Source organism: Gavia stellata, chromosome 1 (assembly GCF_030936135.1).
Source record: "Gavia stellata isolate bGavSte3 chromosome 1, bGavSte3.hap2, whole genome shotgun sequence".
Classification (NCBI taxonomy): domain Eukaryota; kingdom Metazoa; phylum Chordata; class Aves; order Gaviiformes; family Gaviidae; genus Gavia; species Gavia stellata.
This window is the reverse complement of record NC_082594.1, coordinates 46,099,572-46,121,015: the sequence shown is the minus strand read 5'-3', so window position 1 is coordinate 46,121,015 and position 21,444 is coordinate 46,099,572. Positions and strand designations below refer to the sequence as shown.

At 39.7% G+C, this 21,444-nt stretch overlaps 1 protein-coding gene across 1 annotated transcript in view; it reads left to right on the top strand.

The window, feature by feature from the left end:
• TBC1D4 (TBC1 domain family member 4) overlaps positions 1 to 21,444 on the top strand; it is a 115,397-nt gene that overhangs the window by 63,928 nt on the left and 30,025 nt on the right. The window contains exons 2-10 of the mRNA XM_059826992.1: positions 3,531 to 4,133; positions 5,516 to 5,605; positions 9,257 to 9,361; positions 11,935 to 12,067; positions 13,941 to 14,032; positions 14,813 to 14,923; positions 15,583 to 15,702; positions 19,300 to 19,374; positions 20,385 to 20,611. Coding sequence (XP_059682975.1) covers positions 3,531 to 4,133; positions 5,516 to 5,605; positions 9,257 to 9,361; positions 11,935 to 12,067; positions 13,941 to 14,032; positions 14,813 to 14,923; positions 15,583 to 15,702; positions 19,300 to 19,374; positions 20,385 to 20,611 — 1,556 coding nt within the window. The remainder of the gene's footprint in view (positions 1 to 3,530; positions 4,134 to 5,515; positions 5,606 to 9,256; positions 9,362 to 11,934; positions 12,068 to 13,940; positions 14,033 to 14,812; positions 14,924 to 15,582; positions 15,703 to 19,299; positions 19,375 to 20,384; positions 20,612 to 21,444) is intronic.

Here is a 21,444-nt window from a genome sequence, read left to right as displayed (position 1 = left end):
GACTGCTACAGGGAAATACTAGAACTTGGAAACAAATTAATAAGTTTTGATTGTTTCAGGAGTCTGTCATCTTAATATTACTAAACTGATTTCTAAAAATAGTTAAGCAGTTTCATCCTGTTAATACAGTATTTTAAAATCTCCATTCTGCTTACTACCTTGTCTAACTTTTCCCTGCAATTTCAACATGACAGCTAGTAAGCTAATATCCAAATCCAAAAAGTTACACAACTTTGATGGCGAAACTTTTGTGACTGGGGCTTCTTGATACACAGAGGAGCAAAATGTCAAAAAAACAATTATATATGCCAAAGACAAGAAAAAGCCACGTTGGGGTGGTTGCTGTGCTTGATAATGGTGTAATTTTTCCTGTATCTTGCATTTCAGGAAAATATAGATGCAAACTCTTGTTTAGACTCTGCTTGATCCCAGTTATGTTTTTTGCCCAAAGTCAAAACATTAAATGAAAATACTGTAATCTGATCAGGTGTGTCTCAGATGGCAGTGGCGCTTGGTTCTTGATGGGGTATTATCACTCTGGAAGTGAAGAGAGTCAGGTCTAACAGTACAAGCTGGCACATTGTCATCAGTATACAGTTACTCCTACACTAAAGACCAATAAAATCCATGTGTATGACTAATTGCCAAGCAATGTTTGTATATGTCTTGCATCTTATACTTGAAGCTGTTTTTCACACCACACTATCTAGACAATCCATGAAACAACCAATGAGCATCTGGAACTGCTTCTGGACTGTCTGACAGATATTTCTTATCCATTGTGATATCCCTGTATTACAGCGTTTTCATCTGTATATTAGAAAAGTATTCATAACTATGAAGATTAAATGGGTCTCAATTTTTCACCTTGATTTATCACTTTAATTCTGTGAATAGGAAATCAAATAGGAACAAAGTGAATACTGATGAGGGTGCACTCTAAAAAATAACATAGCTTGTAAAAAAGGTTATCTAAGCAAAGCAGGGAATAAGGATTGGTTGGGCAGTATGAGCTGAAACCTCTGCTCTAATGCTAGGATCCCTTTATGCTGAAATAAAAATACTGTACCTACCTATGTGGTAGGTAGAAGCAAAAGCCATAGAGGGAGCAGGGATTGTGAAATAGTAATTGTGACTCGAATACAAGTGACTGAAGAGTATGCACCATCTGGAAAAGATGGAGATAAAACCAAGTGATAAATATCAGGATGGTAGGGTGTATTTTAAAATAGAATGGCAATTACTTTAAAACTCCGTGTGTATGCTTGTGGGGGAGATGTCTGAGAGAAGAGTGGGTGGATGGGGAATCCTATTGCGGTAGAGTTGGTAGTGTCTTATCCCCAGCCTGTTTGGACATGTGCTGGCAGGGGAGGGAGGGATAGGATGTGTTAGGAGGCTATTGGGCATTATTAGAAAGGCTTCAGAATTTCTTCTTCAGTCTTTTATCTCAGAAGAGATGAGCAAGTGGCAGAACCCAGTTATTGGAGTAGAAGGGATGGTACACTTTTTTTAAAAATCCAAATTGCTGATTAAACAGCTGACATTGTTTATTCTGTTTGATTGCATGTAGCATTTGTGTGTTTTGAGTAAAATTAGCATTTGTCACTGTATTTTTGAATAGAAATGTAAGTGAATTGTCATGTAACGGGTTCTGTATTCTAAAAAAGGAAAAGTTAATTAAAAGACAGCTAGCTTGTGAATTTTGCTAAAATAGAGAACTAAGGGATTTAAACTCTAGAGATGCTTTAATCACAGACCATAGAAAGAATAAGAGGACTGATCAGTGGAAAAAGAGCTTCATCTTGGAATATGAACTGGCATGTATAAAGTAAGAATTGTCCACGTCCAGCTGAGCTGGCATGGCTGGGAGAAAGCACACTTTGGGCAATGGTAAAGCAGCCTGGTAATGAGAATGAGTGAAGATTAAATACACTCCAGTGTCTGTGTCATATCAACAGTAACTTTTAGCCTCACTGAAAACTGAGATGATGATGACATCTATAGGGATGAAAGGCAAATGGTCAGTAGATCTTAAGGTAATTGAACTTCATTTTGCAATAAATGAACTGGAAGCAGATTTTAATTGAATGCCCAATGGAGGAGGAGTGTGTAATGGGAGACGGGGATTAAGACAACGTAATTCTCAGCTGTGACTTGGAAAAGTATTGGCATATAAGATTACTGCCTCATTAGCAAGTTTCAACTGGTATCCTGTGACTGAAAGAAAGAGATACTGTAGGGAGCATGGATTACTTACTAAGGTGTGAATTCAGAGTTATCTTTTTTTAACAGAAAAAATACTTTGAAAAAAATTGTAAAATATTATAGATATGGTGAGAGGCTGTATGGAATACAGAAGCTGTTGATTGATTGTATTGGATTAGGTGAGTGTTGAGAAGCAATTTCTCTTGAGAAGAAAATCAGATAGATATCCTTTCTTGATCTCATTGTCACTAGTAACTTCCCCAATGCATGCAAAGTCATGCCAGTCATTATCCTTCCAGAGAGGATGAGACCTGGTGAGAAAGAGATTGGGTTAAGCAGCGGTAGGTACTGTCGAAAGAGCAACTAGAATCACTCTGATCTGTGGTTAGTAGAGTCGGACAAGTCCTTGTTTTCTTTCGTGAAGGCAAGATGAAAAAGGAGCTTGCGTATTAAATACTCTGATACTGAAGGCAGACATCCTCCCAAGGTGAGTAGGATCAAATGGAGGAAGAACCAGGTGGCATTAAAAGACTGGGTGATACAGGGCTGAAATCGAGGGTTTCTACTGGAGATGTGCAGTTTGGCCTTACAGGGTGTAGTAGGAATCTGTAGGTAAAAGTGACGGAAGAGAAGAGAGATTTGGGTCTGCTTCTTCATTGCATGATGACTGAAACAGCATGGAAGTATGCCCTTAAAGTAAGGTATGTCATAGGATGGATGGGGTAAGGTTTTTGTAGTAGGTAATAAACAAGAGCTAATGCAATTGTACATGGTACTTTGGTAAAATCTCCATACACTTGCTGCCTGTATTCCAAAACTGTCAGTTGAAACTGATGGGGATTGCTGGTCTCTTTTTCATTCACAAAACTGTTTCCACAACTGTCCTAAGAATGGAATATCTGGCTCTGCAAAATAAAAACAAAGAAACAGTGATGGCCCTATGCAAAATACATCAGCAAGAGATGCTGATGTGGGAAGTGGGCTACAGAGATGAGAAGGCAGTCTTGGTAAAAAAAAAAAAAAAAGGGGGGGGGGGAATAAAAAAAAAAAGTGAACATTTGTCAGTAGACCTTCTGGTAATTTAAAATCTTATGTTCCGAAACAGGTTCCAGTAAAAAAAGTAAAAATTATCTGCTTTGCTTCCACTGCATAAATTGTCTATACAGAATTTAGAATTTATTATTTTTATATTGTCAGCCAAGAAGCTAGTGGCACTCTACTGAAGAAATAACTTGTGTAAATATTTACATTAACAAATGTTTGATATATCACTGTCTGTGTGATCTTGTTTGTGGCTACTAAACAGCTTTCAAAATGTCCCTTAGGTTCCTGATGTCATCAGCAGCATAAGACAAGTCTCCAAAGCAGCACTGAAAGAAGATGCCAAACCAAGTAAGGATAGTGAAGATGCCTTCTATGACTCTCAAAAATTTGAGGTCTTATATTGTGGAAAGGTGACAGTGGCTCACAAGAAAGCTCCCTCCACACTAATTGATGATTGCATCGAGAAATTCAGCCTTCATGAGCGCCAGCGTCTGAAACTGTTAAACGAGCAGCGGAATAACGAGTCAAGTTTGGACTTACCCTTGTGTGAAGGAAATGTGCCAGCTTCTCCTTTGGATAGCCCATTTGAGGAGCTGGACAGCCCAAGTAACACTGCAGGACATGCTGCGATGTTTACAATTGGCAGCCAGACCAACTTGACCAACCTGGCCAGCACTCGTGGCTCCTTTCCAGAGCGAATTTTAGAGGACTCTGGCTTTGACGAGCAGCAAGAGTTCCGCTCCCGGTGCAGCAGTGTTACTGCCGTTATGCAAAGAAGGGTTCATGACACAAACCTGAAAATACAGCCACGCAGAAGACATGCAAGTGCACCCAGTCATGTTCAGCCGTCTGATTCTGAGAAGAATAGGACAATGTTGTTCCAGGTGTGTGCTAGGATGAGCAATTTGATGTTGGTTCTGCACTGTATCTTCCCCTATGCAGTTCGAAGCTGAAACAAGTTTTGCAAGATAAGTAGTATGGATCCAGTATGGTTTCATGATTTGTCATAAATACTTATGTATCTGTCCATAAATGATTGGAACACAAGTAGCTGAATTTTCTTAAGGAAGTCACCTCAACCCATGAGCTCAGGTAAATTTTAAGAAAAAAGAATTGCTTAAGGAGTAATTACTTACAGAGGCAGAGTTTCTAGGGAAATAATTATTTTACATGCAGTTCTGGTTTGTCTGTATTGGTGAGATCTAGGCCATAGCTGAAAAAAGTGAGTATTCTTTCAGAAAGAGAATCAATGAAGACTTCCATGTGAACAAATCCTCTTCTTTGTGCAATTAAAAAGAAGCTCACAACTTCACGTAAGGCTTTCACAACCTTACGTTTGAGCCAGCCCCTTTATGATAACTTGTACTGATGTTCGGCTTGTCTTTCCCAGATGAGTACTCAAATGTCTCTGCGCTGAAGGCTTCTTCCTTCAGAGCTCGCAGTTATTTCTTCTCTTGCTTGAAGTCCATTTGACATCTTCAGAGCTTGTATTGAGAAAACAAAAGGACACTTAAAGGAGGTGACTGATAAAAGGAAAAATCTTTGGACCTTAAAATAACAGGGGGCTAAATGCCTGGGTTTGGTCTTTCCGTTTGCTTTAAAGATCATTCTTACCTTTTATTCTCTTGGTGAAATGCTAACTGAAGTGAGAATGCATTGCCCTTTAGAAAGCCACCGCTATCACTAGTAATGAAAAGGATTTAGCTGAGAAACTCTCTGAGCTCAATGGAATCAGTTCCATATGGTTGAGAAGCAGTTTGGGAAAGCTGAAACATAGCTTGCTGCAGAACCTACTCTTTCTCATCTGGAATTTTGACAGAATCAAAAAGTATCACCTTAAGATCAACATAGTTTCTCAACTGATTTATGGTATAGTTTAAAAAAAAGAAATCGACAATTCTGGGTGTTTTTGCAGTTTTTAATTTAGCCACATTGTTTACTAAAAGTTTTAGTATTGTCTTTCAAACGTGATCTTTGGACCAAAATAACTCAAAGAAAAGGCGGGGGGGGGGGGGGGGGGGAAGCTGTCTTCTTTCTAAGTCTTTTTGCTATTCAACTGAGTGTATTGTTCTTGCTGAAATATTCTTACTCAACATAGGCTGAATGATGGCACCCTTGTTCCTGCTGAGTAAGCTGTTGTGCTGAACGTACTCTACGTGAACAAGAAAATGCTAGATTGTGACATTTTTTTTGCTGTTAATGTTGTGCCTCCAAGAGAGTCATAAACAAGACTTATTTTTCACCCCCCCGCCCCTTCCCCCGCTAGGTCGGAAGGTTTGAAGTTAACCTCATCAGTCCGGACACCAAATCTGTTGTGCTTGAAAAGAATTTTAAAGATATCTCCTCATGTTCTCAGGTAAGCATTAATAAGAAGCAACATGTAGATTATCAGAAGAAAAGGAATTTATTTGCTCTTCAGCTGCATTGTCTTGCTGATCTATAGGCAGCAGAAAAAAAGAAATGTAGAATTTTTTTCAGCATTCTGTGCTGTCTTCCTTTATTTGGTTTCCAGGGCCATTTTTAAAACATTTATCCTATCTAAATTACCATGACTCAAAGTAAATTGCTGTTTTACCCCATTGGCTCCTTAATTAAAAAAAAAAAGGGGGGGGCAGATTTTGAGAGATTGACTAATGTATATACAAATCCTGCATGACGTTTGATACATCACCTTCTTTGGGGAGTGCAGCTGAAGAAATTGGATCTTAAACTGTGATTGCTTCATGAACACTTGCAGCAGACTTTAAGTACTGACTTGCCTTTATGAGTGAGAGAGCTGTTACTCAAATCAGGGCTTTCATTCGTCTGGTAGCAGTTTCAAGTAGCTACTGCACAAAAATAGTGCAATGTCATTCCCAAAGAGCTTAAGTACAGAAAAGATGAGCGCAAAATAACCAGTCTGAGCTGTGGTAGTGGAAACTTTGATCACTGGTCAGAAAGCAAAGTATAAACTGTTCTGCTTTGGGAGAGCATTGGATATACTTTTGGAAGTAGCTTAATCTCCATTTAGGATGCTCTGAGTGTGCGGTCTCTGAGCAGCTAAGTTCCTGAAAGCCTCTGGAATGAAAAGAGGACAGCATCAGATCAGCCCTCCAGAAAAACAGCAGTTCGCATCCATCATTTCTTAGGGAAAATATGGCAGTAGATGAACCTAGCTATGTCCAGTAATAAATAAATAAATGAATGTGCCTTACAAAGTTAAATGTCAGGGCTGAGGGATTCGCCTTTCTATCTTGCTGTTGTTCAGCAGCTGTTACTTCTGGGACTTTCTGTTTTGAGGTCTTGTTTTATTACATTATTCTTTCATTCGCCATGCACATGCATCACTTCAGGCCTCCTTAAACATTATTATTACAGTTTAAAGCACACTTACTGAGATGCTGTGAACCTGTATTTCACCCCCAAGTGCTTTCATTTTAATGCTAGTAACAAATCTGCTCTTGCATGACTGTGCTACCAACGCTAATACAAATTAAGAACTGGTTGGTACTTGTAACTCAAGCGGAGTCTTGAGCCACCAACTAAAGGTCCAGGCCCTGAAGTTGAGTCTGCTGTTTAACTACAATTTGTATTGCTCTTGGTAGAGAAAAAAGGCAAGTGCAAATATAGAATGGGACAGTATAATCAAACAAAGATGTATTAACAGCTTTATAATAAATGCAGATCAAAGAGATACTTAAAGCAGTAGTATTGAAAGCAAAATTTACAGACCACTTGAGTCTTCTCCCACTTTGTGGGTGTAATGAACTGAATAAAAGTGACACTTCAACTTTAAATACGGGGCTCCTGGGTTGCGTGTACAGGCAGATAATAGTTAAACAAAACAGTCCTAAGCAGGGACAACCTTTGTTGTGGTGGAGTGTGGGGGAGACCAGCAAGACCATGGCAGACCTTCAAGGCCTAGCTTTCCTTCACTAAAATAACTGTGTGCAGTAAATAGTGTTAGGTAATGCTGTGTGTTGGGCTTTAGAGGTGGATTTTCTCACTACACCTCTTCGCTTTCATTTGGAGCAAAGCTTTTGTTGTTTTGCATGCTTGGGTAACTCAGACAGGCACTAACAATACTGTGGGGTTTTTGTTGCTTTTTTTTTTTTTAATGCAAAACTGCGACTTTAGAGAAGTTGGGTTTTTTTTTTCTATGTTCAATAGAAATGAAACATTAATTTCTTCAAGACTAAGGATTTGGTTGCATAAACCTCATCAGTACTTCTTTTAAGAGCTCGGTGCTAGCCACAGGGCTTCTCTGTTGTGGATTTATAGGGCAGTGATTTACTGTGTATTGTGAGACTGCAGCTTAGGAATGTTTCTTCTTCTAAGCTTTACAAATGATGAAAAGGAGATGTTCTCTTCAGCTTACATTCTGAACTCTTTTAGTCTGGTCTAACGAAGGTATTTTTATTCTATAGCTTAAGTATGGTTGATCTGCTGCATTCAGTTCATTATCCTCACTCCATATAATTGTCCAAGCAGCAAATATAATTGATGATAAACTCCTCTGTGTGGTGTCTAAGCTTAGGTGTCAGACAGCTGTAGAACTTTTCTTGTAGCCTGACTGACCTTGAGGGAACCCAGAACAGCAAAAAACTTTGGCACGACAAGTCTGGCCACCCTTTTAAAGAAATGTGATGGAGGTACTGTTAATTGAGGAATGTACTGTCTGGAAGCTACAGTCTGTGCTTCAGTGGTGCAAGTGTCACATCCATTTCCCCAAAAATGTTCTCCTGTGGAGACTGAGAAATCAGACAGCAGTAGACTTTTCAGGCACTGTCAGCAGTGAGGGAACTGGCATCTCACTGAACCACCTTAAGTAAATACAGTTTCCTTGCAAAACAGAGGGCAAAGCTTCACTGTTACATAGATCAACATATGTGTATACATTGGTTCTTTTTCACTTTATGCTTTTGAAGACTTCACATGTCACAAGAAAATGGGTTCAAGTAAGTCAGTATTAGTGTGGACTATAGTAAACTAATGCCATTTGTGCCATCTTAGATGCCTTCTGCACCTTTGTCAAGTTTTGTTTAAGTAACACAAATAAAACGTCAGGAATTTTGTTTTTAAAAACTACAGCGTGTAGTGACAATATGTTCAGTCTGTCACGTAGTGCATTACCAATTTTGTCTAGAGTGTTTTCTGTAGTGACAAAGCAAGTTGTTTTGCCTCCTCCCCTCTTTTACGATACAGGTGTTTTCTTTGGAGAGGGATCCAAGCAACCGAGTTCTGCTTTCTGTTGTATTTGAACTTGAGGGATTAGGCTTTCTTTTGGAGAAAATCTACTATTACCATACTCAAATGATGAAAACATTGGCAAAAGCTTTAACAATAGTGAGTCATGTTCCATGAATTGAGACTGGGAATACAGTGCTTCTTAGGAAGCAGCTCTCTGATCTTCGCAATGCTGTTTTTAGCAAGGCAACATTCCCTGTCAAGCAGTTAGACTAGGATCTTGAAAGAAAACATCAGTAGTAATATGTAGGAAGTCTTGAAACTTCTGGTATGTAACTCAGTCTCAAAGAATTTATTTAAGAATTTGGTTGTAATTCTGCATGTCACCACTCATTCCTTGCTCTCTTTGGTGTAGTTCAGACTTGTGTTACAGGAAAGCGAAGATCTGTTGCTACTTTGATGCTACTCCAGTCCCATGTTTTACCGTGGGCTCATTACATCAAGTTTTCACTACAGAGGCAATTCTAAATACAACTTAGGGCTCTTTTGGTCGCTTCCTTGAAAATCCAGTTTTCCTATTGGAAGAAATTCAGGTCCAGGTCTATTGCTGTGTAACTTCTGTTTTGATTGTGTAAAAAGCTTTAAATTGCTTTTTGCATTTAAAAATTACATAAAAGATAACTATTGTAGTTGTAAAGTAGATCATCAGGAGTATGCATTTATAGTTTCTCAAATTTTTGTGTTGGCAAGTGTTGGAGTCTGGTTACTATTTTCAGGATCACTTTGGAAACTAAACCTGTTTATAAAATAGTCCACTAATGCTGTTCTTAAACTATTCTAGGGTATAAAACATGTTGATCACTTCGGCTTCATTTGCCGGGAATCTGTTGAACCTGGGTTAAGCCAGTATGTTTGCTATGTGTTCCAGTGTGCAAGTGAGTCTCTGGTGAGTATTTATTAATGATCCTAACCTTTCCATCAGAGGATGTCTGAGGCATTTCCTAAACCTTGGGAGTCTCTGTTATTCTGCTGTTTCAGCTGAGCCTCAGTGGTCATGTCTTCTCAGGTATGAGACCTCAGTTGTGAATATGAAAATATGCGATAAGAAATGCGTACATTCTGTTCATATATAGCCATTTCCTGGTACTCTGCTGATGCATATACCAATAAAAAAATAGAGAAAATCCAGATGGATCAGTTCACAAATGCAGACTGTGAGCATATTTGGGCTCTATATTTGACTGTAACTCTTGCATTTCTAACTGTTGAGACACTTGGTTACCCATTAAACCTGTAAATACATGTATTGAATCAGTAACAAAGCTGATGATAAAACCTGAACATACTTTTCAGGGTAGGTTTTAAACTCCTGGCCTGATCCTGCGTGTGTCTTTAGCCTGCATGTAGTTTTAGCATTTTCCCTGTAGTCTGTTTTGTTCCTCAGGAGAAGAAAATAGCATCTAATTAGAGAAAAAGAAAACCATTACGGATGGAAAACCATAGTGGATGTGTGTAACTATAGAAAAGTCCATTGGACATGTGATAAAGTATGTATCAATTAACTGAAGTTCCAGGTGCCAGTGATTAAACCAATACAGGTAGCTTCATAATGTGAGAGGCATACAGGAAATCATTTTGGCAACTATATTTTTATTTTAAAGCTCTGACACTTTAAAAGAGGTTGGTTTCTGTTCTGAAACATGTTTTTTCCTGATGGCTGTGCTAACAGCTGCTAACTCCTTTTCAGCTAAACTTAAAAATCAGTCTTCTAGCTAGCTGAAAATGTGATTTGTTAATATTTTGACTAGTTTGAGAGTGAATAGATTTACATCAATAAAATTTCAAACGGCTAACAGCCCTAGCTGAGGCTGCACTTTTAGCAAAATGGGAGCTTGTTATGAAATCAGCTCTGTCTTTGTACTAACAGAAAATGTTACATCTGACCTATTGATAAATCTGACTATGCATAACTCAAAGACTTAAAATGTGGTGTATAAAGAAACCATGTATTCATGAACCTCTACATATTCTAGTACTGATATGTGTGGGTATGCCCACATCGCAATATAAAATGAACGTTCCTGAGCTACTTTCAGATGCAATCACTTGGACCCCAGTGACAGTTTCACTGTGGCAGGGCAGAGCTGTAAAACCTAATGCTTTCTGGGTTCTGTGCTCCCAGGCAGGCTGTGTTGGTAGTCTTGTGTATATTTGCTCTAAACCTAACTACAGTCTGTGCTACAGTTCTCATGATTTTAGTGTAGTCATAATCCATATGCTTAGCACTGTTCTGTGGCTCTTCCATTTTGGAGGCATTGTTGCCAACTTTTAAAAACTAGCAGTCTGTATTGCAAGATGGATATTCACTATTTAATGCCCCGCTTTATTGCTGAGAAGAGAGATCACCCAGGAATTACTGGTAGTGCTTAAAACTGCAGGTGTTTAAAAACAAACAAATGAAAAAATCCCTAAACATATCAGGACACAAACGAATTCAAATGTCCACATTCAAGTGCCCTTCTGCTCTGCCCCCCCCCCCCCCCCAAATGACAGACTCTCAAAAAAGTCTGTATGATTTCGATGTTAGACTGCATGATTTTGGTCTCAAATATTTCACCTTTCTTCTTCCTGCTTGTAAAAAAAGCAACAGGTAAGAGCAACGACCTGATTCTGAAGTAGAATACTGATTTCTTTCCTAAGATTGTTGTCAAGCGGTTGTCTCCTTCTTTCCATGCTAATGCAAAGACTCAATTAAATAGCTTTTAAATAAGCATTGTATTCCCCTAAAATACAGACAGGAGAACTCCAAGTGCTTTGTATATAAGGTCTGGGAGTGTATTTGAATGAGTGTGAAGAAATACTGTCACCTCAGCCTTTCTTACACAAAAGTTGAGCTTTTCCAGTGCTGGTGTGTGTGAACATAGCACTGCTGTGTTTGTGGTAGTGGCAGAGGAAAGATCAGGGCAGACTGCAAGGCAGGCTGCCAGTACTTGAAGATAAGTTGATGGTTGTAATGAAGCTGATAGCCAGCCTAGTATCCTGGAGAAAAGTGAACTGCTGTGGGAAGCTCCTGTGTGCCAGAAGGATGGGCCTGTGGGGTTTTGTTCAAAAATAGTACCACAGTGGGAGGAAGATCATTGAGAGGGAGCATGTGCAGTTCACAGGAGAAACTTGAAGCTAAAGAAGAAGAAATTAATGCTTTTTATTTAACCAGCATATATTCAAGCCAAAAATTCCTGCTTGCAGCTTCTTAAAACAGCAGCTGCCTGCCCAGTAAGCTTGAGTGGCTGCAGTTGGATATTCAAAATTACACTCTCTGAAGTAACAACAGCTTGAAGAGGGTGAGCATCCATAGAAAAGGCAGAAAAGCTGGGAATACAACCTTGATCTCTTTAGAAGACAGCAAACAGCCTTTTCTGATTGTAAAGCACATGTCTATGATGTGATTTATAAATCTAATTTGATGTATATGGCATGCATTTTTGTTTATATACTGTCTTTTTCCTCCTTGCCCTTCAGGTTGATGAGGTAATGCTTACCCTGAAACAAGCCTTTAGCACTGCTGCAGCTCTGCAAAATGCCAAGACGCAGATTAAATTGTGTGAGGCCTGCCCTATGCATTCATTGCACAAACTTTGTGAAAGGATTGAAGGTAGCAGCTGAGTTTATTTTCTAATTGTGTTTTTCTGATTGTTCTAGAAGAATTTTACTGTATCTATTAATTTTAATTATGCCAGCCAACCATGCGCTTTCAACTTAAACAATGTAAGAATAGAGGGAACAGTATCCCAATAAGCGATTCTTACCATCACTTTGCACTGTCTGTAATCCTGTGTAGGTGATAACAGTAATGATATTGCAACTGAATATAGTACAGCTTGTGTTTTAAATACATGCTCTTTCATCATTGTACCTCTCTTAAATGTTAAGCAGAGCAGAAAAACCCAAAAGTTCCTCTTCCTTTTTTTTTTTTCCTGAAGATGCATTCTTTCAAAATGGATCATAAAAGACAGTTGTGATAAAAAAGGGTCTTGCTTTCTCTTGTGTTCGTTCCTTCCTGTGTGGGGTTATTTTTTCCTTCTTTGTGTTTATTCTTTTATGCACTCAAAACCTAGTTCCATTATGGGAAATAAATGATTAAGTTAGGAGGTTAATATCTAATAAAGAAAGTTAAGGCCAATACCTGGCTTCAAATATGAATACGCAAACCTTTGTAGTTTATCTGGAAGTGAGGTATGCCAGAACACAGGCACAAAGTCTTACAAGATAAAATTTTTGGAAAAAAGTTAGTACCAGGATCTTATTTTTATAGTCACTCCACTATGTCTTATTGCGAAGTGCTGTATGCAAAAAAGCAAATATGTTACACTAATCTTGCATCTTCGGTCTGGTGATGAAGGTGCTGATAATTGCCAATTCTCCCATTCATTAAAAGTCACTATTGCTACTTACCTCCCTCTGGTGGATGAAAAGCAAAGTATAAAATCTTAGTAGAGTGAAATTGTGTTAGGTTGTGACTGGTATTTTCAGGGTTTACAAAGATACTCAGAAGTGATAAAGCTTAACTGGGAAAGTCTTCTGTCAATGAAAAACTAGAGGCTGCTGTGTAAGGCAATGTAAGTATCTTGAATACAGGTACTTGCAAGCCTGCTGTAAGTATCCAGTATCAAAATAAAATCTGTTCTAGGGTAACAACATGAGTACCATAATAGTAGTTTCATAAACTTTGTACTTAGTGACTGATTTCTTTTAGTGTCCCTTTCCTTTTATCCATCTGCTTTGTTTAGAGTCTAGAAGTTTATCATAATCAAACCCAGGGCTTCATGACTTTGGAAAATCTTGATCTGTTCTGGTTGCAATACTCTATGAATGATATCTACCTTGGATGGAAAAAACATACAGCTTCATCTGATTTTGGGGGTTTGTTTTCCCCACAGTTTTTGTAGCGTCCTAGAACAAGCTCTGTGAGCAAATGTGCACTTTATTGAACATCAGAAATTCTTTATTCTTCTGGCTTTTATGCTCCTCTTGCTTTTAAAAGTGTCCAGTTCTCTTGTGTGACCTATACTCTATCCTTTCCTTGTGTAGAAATGCATCTAAGCTTTTCAGTTAAAAGCATCTGAAAACTTCTGAGTATCTTGTGTATTGAGTATCTTTCCAGTTATATCCCTGATCTGTTCCTCTCTTCCTCCTCTCCCATACAGTTGTCAGGCTTCCATCTTGGTCGTCTCTTGGTACTAAAACAGAAGACATCAGTGGGGTTAGGGAGCACGGCCTTTTACACAGCAGTCAGCCACTTAGCTGCTGCTAGTTCTGTTTTTACTGCTACAGAAAGGAGACAAAACCATGTGGTTTAGCAAATCCTGAAGTATTTTCTATCATGGATACTGCAGATATACAGCTGTCATACGTTAAACTTGTATAAACTCAAATGCAGGCTTATATCTTATAGTATCATTTTTTCAAAAGTTTTTGGAGAGATCATTTGAGAGTCTAGAAGCTTTAATGTTCCCTTCTTTTCTCAGGACTCTATCCACCAAGAGCCAAACTTGTAATTCAGAGACATCTGTCATCATTAACTGATAATGAGCAAGCGGACATTTTTGAACGTGTTCAGGTAATATGTTAGACATTGTCTCAAATTTGAAAAAGACCACGATAAAATGGAGTAGACATTTTTTCTTTTGATTATGTTTGTTTTGTTACGTAGTTGATCTAGAATCTATTATTGTTCCACCAAACATCATACTGAAATAGCATGCTCCAACCTAACCTCATGTGTGATACACTGCTATTGGAAAAGTTTTGGTTCCCCGGGGTCTGCTGAGTTGTTCTGTGTTCACACCCAGAGTGTTTTTTTTCTGAGCTTAGTTTTTCATCTGTAAATGCATTTCTCTGCTTGAAAGTGATATGGGAATGAGTTGGGAGCAGGTGAGATATGCAGGTATCAAAGAGGTGGTTTGCAGAAGCTCTCTTTTGACTTATTCTGAGGCAAGAGGTGTAAGCAAGTGTGCTCAAACAGATGAAGTATACAGTGATTGTGTTCCAAAGGCTGTGCTCCTCTCTAGCTGCTTGAAGAGGGGAATGCCTGTTTGGTTTTCGTGGGCTCCTTATTCCATTTATAAGGCTGTACAATGGCAGACAACCTTAGGAAACAAAGTGTGTGGGCATAAGGCTCTCTTCTCTCCACAGCATTCTCCATATGGAAAGCTTTAGTCTATTTTGCTCAGGAGCGCGAAGGCACACAAACAGTAGTGCAATTTGACACACTAATATGCAGTCTGGCATCTGGCGTATCAATATGCTAACTTTAAAGAATACATACATATGGAAGAGAAAATAAGCAAATAGTGACTTGAAAGACAACTTTTTTCTTTTTTTTTGCTGTTACTGACAGAAAATGAAGCCTGACAATGACCAGGAAGAAAATGAACTTGTGATCTTACATCTACGCCAGCTCTGTGAAACTAAGCAGAAAACGCACATTCACATCGGTGAAGCACCATCGGTAAAGCTTATTTTTGTATCATTCCTCTCCCTCCTCCCACCCTATTAAAATGCAACCTTGAATACTAGCAGGGCCACTGCTAGAGTTCATCGGGGTAGCTGAAGCTGGGTATTGTAATTAAGAGAGGACTGTGAAAGAGAAGTAATTTGATTTGATTTACAGTGGCATGCTTGGTTTTTTATAAGTTTGGGGGCAGGAAGGGAGGGAAGAAAGACAACCAATTATTTTTAGGTCTAGATTTCCTTACAGTGTGAGTATACCTCTTCTATCCTTTTCCTTCCTCCCTGATCCCCACTCCCAAACAGTCATTTCTAGAGGGAATAGGGATGAAGAAGGCATTGGTTTCAGTTTGTAGTTTAAACTTATCTAGCAAAGGAAATGGGTAACAGTATTGTTCAACTGATATGCTTTTGCAAGATAGTCTTTAGGGGTGAAACGTGCCTTCAACTGTGGGTTTTTTTGTGGGTTTGGTTTTTTTGGGGTGTGGGGTTTTTTGTTTTGTGGGGGATTTTTTTGTTTGTGGGGTTTGGGTTTTTTTTTTAAATAAAGGCCACAGATATGTTGTTTATTATGTAACTTGGTTCAGCTCTAGTCTTTGGAGGTCTGCAGTTGCAAAAAGAATTGCCAAAGCTGAATTGTGTCCTTGCTCATTTCAACAGACCATTTCTAACAGTGTGATTCCAGAAAGCACCACCAGTGGTGGCAGGTTTAAACTTGACATTCTGAAAAACAAGGCCAAGAAATCCTTGACTAGCTCTCTGGAAAATATCTTCTCAAGGGTAAGACTAACAACTCATTGTCAGCAGCTCTCCCAGATATCCTTGACAGTAAAGACCTATCAGATTTTTTTGTTTGTTTCGTTTTGGCCTCAGTCTGATAAATACTTAATGAAGCAATATCCCTGTTGTGAAATCTGAGGGTTATAGCTGGGCTGATTGTGACTTAAATGTGATAGAAAGTTTAAGGTAAGACCACACATACAGAGGGGAAAAAAGGCAACTTCTTCCGAATAATGAACATTCATTGTAGGTGGCAAGTGAGTTAGCCGAGCATTATCAGTTGTGTTGCTTCAGAATAAAAAAAATTAATCAGGATGGTTGCATATTCCCATAAAGAGACGCGTTATCTTTTTTGAAAGTGTGACTAAATGTGCCTGCATAAACTGGAAATCTTTCTGTTCTGAGAAGTAATGCCTAACCTCTCATAGCTAAAATTGCTCATATTGGTCACTAAGAATCTTTAGAAAGTAGTAACAAAGTTGTCCTTTCACAGGAAAAAAAAAACCCCATAGATTAAAAAAGAAAAAAAGTGAGTTCTTCATTTCAGTGTTGGTAGCCAGGTATGATGTGGAATTGCAGATAATTACTGGAACTCTCTTACATTAAATAGTCGTCTTTAGAAGAAGTTTGAATTGCAAGTTTTGCTTGGTATCCCCTGCTCAGTATGGAGAGTCCTGAAAGCAAAGAGCGTATAGAGGAAGAAGAAGGCTGGGTGCCTGGGATCCAGTATGTCATTACAGAGAAAGTGTGATAAGCTGTGAATACTGGATGGACAGGTCTAAATGTAATTTGGAGCAGTGAAATTGAGTTCCTTCTGCTAGTTAATTTAGAAGTACCATGCTAAATCAAGGCCTAAGTTGCATTTGTCCTGCAGCTTATATGGGTGTGTAATAAAGTAACCTGCAAATGTAGGATGCCACAGTTGTTCCCTGTAAAGAAGGGCAAAGTATTATTTGCCAGGGAGAATCCTTGGAACTGCTTGTATTTAAGGTGAGATGTGAATTTGACCTAGGACTGAAGCTAGCATTAAAACTCTCCTGGTCAAATCTGGCCTATGTTGTTTAGGAAGTTTTACATACTAGGGCCTTGGTCTGAAGAGGGAGAGTGAGCAAAAGAGAGTGATGACAGAAGATTTGGATAACTTCAGTAGTCTGGAATATCATCAAATGGTGACAGCTACAGTCATGCCTGTGCTGAGTCTGATTTCTTTTCCACATCTAAAGGACATGTGACTGGAAAGTGATCAAGCTCTGACGGTGGGTCACTAACCCTGCGATGGTTGTGGAACAGGCGTACATCACTGGGAATAACACAGTAAAGCAGCCCTGCTGTATACGGACATACTAGCACTCTTATCATGTCAAGGAAAAATCATTTAGATGAAATGCACTGCTTAAGTTGAAGGGTCTCTGAAGGGACATTGCTTATATATTGCTGTTTTTGATATAGTATGTTCCTCCTCACCAGGGCCACTGTGACATGCTGCATGTTATATATATATAGTATAAGGATCTACACAGTCTGTGATTGAGTTCAAGAGAAGTGGACACGCAAGTCTGGATTAGGGCCATTTTAAGTTCGCTATTTATGAAGCAGACTTGCTGTTGCGAGGAAGGTTGTCTCATCTTTAACTTGAAACTGCAAGAGATCAGGAACAGCAGTATGTTGTAGTGAATCATGATACACGTAGGGGTTCATCCTTGCAGATCCATTTAAAGGTTGCCCAGTGCAAGACCGAGAAAAACAATTTACAGTGCAGCTCAACCACTATTTATTTGGTTAAAGCAGGTATATACAGAGTGTTTCTGTGCATGTATACTGTATGTTATATGCATACATGTCTTATACAATGACTGTTTGAATAGTTCTTATTCTTTATCAGGCTATTACAACAAGCCTAATGGATCGTGGCTAATTCCTAAAGGTATTTAGGCCCCAAATACCTATTGGTGTGGTGGGTTTTCCCCTCCTTAAGCCAGCTGCAAATCACATGATATTGATGTAATGGTATACTAATTATTGTATGACTTATTATCTTTATTTTAAATTATATTTAGTAATAAAGAGACCAGGAAATAAATTATTATTATTATTTTTTAAATGGCATTCATCATCATCTTGTAGATAAAAAGATTTAGGTAAAAAGTAAAAGTCAGTATATGTGGGGGAGAGACTTACACAGCCTTAATCTTAGCAAAATTAGAAGTAAGTATGTAGTAACCAGATATCTAGGAACACTTTAAGTGGATGGCTTCTTAGCTAGATGAGTAGCATCAAGTGACATTTTAAGCTACTTGAAGGAGTAGCTGCTCACTACTCACTATAGGGAGACATGCTGGGTTCTGTGCTCCGGCTTCCCTTTAGTCCCACAGAAATGTCACTTTTCATTGTTTGTTTGGCTGGACTGATCTTATTTTTGTCAGGTTTGAACTGAAAACAGGTTGTGGCTTCCTAATGAGGTACCTCAGAAAAATAAATATAACCTCTCTTTGACCTTATGAACAGATTTATTCCAGCCCATGCTGCACTGACTGCTTCTGTTGTTGTTTTTTCTGAACTGAAAAGCCCTTCTTACAGGGCCAAAAGTGTGTGTTTTTTAAAGCTAGTGAAATACTTCCAGCTTGTTCTTTGCTCTTACTTTATTGTGAGGGTCAGTGAAGAGATGCTTCAGGCAGAGTATTCATTGGTAATGAGCTTTAATGGGATAATGTACTTAAAGGGCACTCTTAAGTCTTGAAAATAAACCTTACGAGGATAAAGTAAGCTAAATAAATACTGCTGATGTTGACAAAACTTCCCCTGTAGTTGCAAGCACACCAAGAGGAGCTCTACCTGTAGTTTTCCTAAAACCTAGACTATTTTTCCCCTGATAAAGTGCTGAAAGCAAATTACTTCAGTAGTTGGAAGTGTCCAACAGCATATATCACCCATGTTTCATGGGAGTTAGTGGAAGGTAGTCAAAAGTATTGCAGCTCTATCATCTCTTACTGTGAAACCAGATGACTGTTAACAATTTCAGCAAGGATCTGCTAACACTGATTTCTAGCAAATTTGCCTTAGAGTTATCGGCATTATAATTGAAAAGGCTTGTTTGTATCTGGTGCTATTTGGCTGGGTTAGCAGTTAGAGAGTATTTTTTCCCAGTTTTGGTGCTTTCATTACTTTTGCTGAGGTGGAATTAATTTGTCTGAAATGTCTACATATGGAGTAAACTCTCTGTTTAGGTCATAGTATGTCAAATGCATCCATTAGCTGCAGTGCATGCACAGTACTGAAGTCTGAAGCTTTTTGAACTCGGCTGTTTAAGCCAGCTCAAGCTATTTTGCCTCAAATGGATCAAGAAATACTCAGTTGCTTCAGACAACAGAGCTGCAGGTTTAAAACTCCTGGGAGCAAGGGGGGAGGGGATACAGTTTTGCCAGCAAAAGTTGTCACTGCTTGTAAAATCCAGTGCTTGTCCCATGACCTGTGGTCTTACGTCAAATTTGTCACGTGCCTGAACTGTCCTGTGTTCACCTGCACAGCTGTTGCCATCTGCTTAACCTTGAGAAAAAGAGGAAAAAGACCAGATTAAATTACTCACCTTTTTTCTTGCAGGGAGCCAACAGAATGCGAGGCCGCCTGGGAAGCGTGGACAGCTTTGAGCGCTGCAACAGCTTTACTTCTGACAAAGTACGTAAGGAGCTTAGATAAAATTGGCACATTTTCATGCATGGGTGTAAATAAAGCGTAAATGTGGCACTCTGCTTCGGTTTGAAGCAAGTAGCACAAAGCACGGCGATTTACAAAACTCAAATAAAAGTTTCCACTCGGAGGCGGAGGGTGTAAGAAAGCTGGCATATGCGTTGACTTGAAGCTTCAGCTTTTATCTATTGTTGGCTTGCCAGTCCTTTTTTTCTACACTTCCCTTGCTTTTACAAAAAGCAGGGAATTTCTGGTCAGCTTCTGCTTTGTTTCACTGAAGTAATTAAAAAAAGGTCGTATCTCAATGAAAGGAAGTGCTCGGAAGGTGAAGAATCCTTTCTGTAAGTAATACTTGCTTTAGGGAAGTGAGAATTTTTGACCTAAAACCAGCAGTTGGGGATGCTGTGTTGGGGGCAAGCGGGCGGAACTCTGTTCACTTTCTTTTTATTTCCTGTTTTTGATGTTTTACCTCACGTGAGCATTGGTTGCCGGTTTTCCCAGGAGGTGAAGATTCTGTTACGGTTTTCCTGCTACAGTTTCTCATAAACTGGCTGTGTAATAACAGTCTCTCTTCCAGGATATCGCTATGACGGTACAGGAAGTATGCTCGCGATATGTCGAGGAAACTAGCTAAAAGCAGTTTCCCTAGTCTTTTCAATTCCTGTCTTTTCCCAAAAGAGCCAGAAGTCCAGTAGCTGGAATGCCGATCCCTGTGAAAGGATGCCTAGAATAATTAGTATGTTGTTTGCGTTGTGTATATATTTTTATTCCTCCCTCCTCTTTCTTTTTCTTTCTTTTTTTTTAAAGAAGGACGCTGCTGGTTTGGAGTAAATTAGCAAAGGATGTCTGGTTTTGGTGATAATTAGCATACAATAGGCCATGACCAAGAAAGGGGAGAGGCTTTGGTGCCTCGATGCGGTGCGCGACCCGTGGGGTTAGGCGAGAGCTCTCGTAGGGCACAGAGTGGCAGGCCTCACTCCGCCAGCACTTCCTTCCAGGACGCTTCGCCAGGCGATTCCCCGCCAGCTACTCCTCCGGCGTCCCCCGTGTCCTCGGCCTGGCAGCCGTTTCCCGAGGAAGACTCGGACTCCCCCCAGTTCAGGAGGCGCGCGCACACCTTCAGCCACCCCCCCTCCAGCGCCAGGCGGAGGATAACCTTCCAGAACGGGAGGTCCCAGAGCGTCCGGTCCCCGCTGCTGCGGCAGAGCTGCGTCGAGACGACAAGGTGAGTCAGGGCATGCCGCGCCATGCGCCTGCTGTGTCCTGTGATTTCGGCACACGAGCCTCACCCGTGTTCCTTCTTACGGAAGTGGTTTCTGCACTGCTCTGGGGTTTGTTTATTTTTTTTTGGGTCTGTCTTCTCTGCCTTGGAGTGGTTTGGTGCTTTGCAGTAATTTGCTAATCCCTGAATTAGTGATTCAGGGGAAGCGTCAATCCAACAAATTGATCATCAGGCTGGATGCTGGCACCGATCTGTTTGTTTATTTACTTGTCACCTCTGAGCTGAGCTTTTTTGGCAGTGACGGTAGTCAGGCCCTTTGGAGAAGAGGTCCTCACTGCTTTTAACTGCAGAGATGATAGCCTGATGGTTTTATGCCAGGATGAAAAAGGCACCGATAGCTACAAGTGTCAGTCTCTGTGTTAACCAAGCTCCCAGAGAGCATGCCTGGAATTAAAACTGGTGAGGAGTCTCACAAAAGGACTTAAGGATTAGACACCTCCACTGAACTGTGAGACATATGATTTCCCTGCTTGCCTTTTTCCGGAGCTTCCCTCTGTAACTTCTTTCCCCTTCCTTTTTGGAGACTCTCCAGCTATTAATATGTGGAATACTGTTCCTTCAGGAGTTCCTTTGCTCAGTCAGAAGAGGTCCCCACAGTTCATTGTGGGACTCTGGTTGTACTTTCCTTCTCTGCCTCCATCCTGGCTATCTGCAGTAAGTGACCGTGCAAACTCCAAAACCTTTACAAGATTCAGGCCCAGATGAGCTGAATTTTTTCTGTTGGAGGAGCACCTTCTCCAAACTACTCATCTGTTTCAATGCTTGGTTGCAGTTAA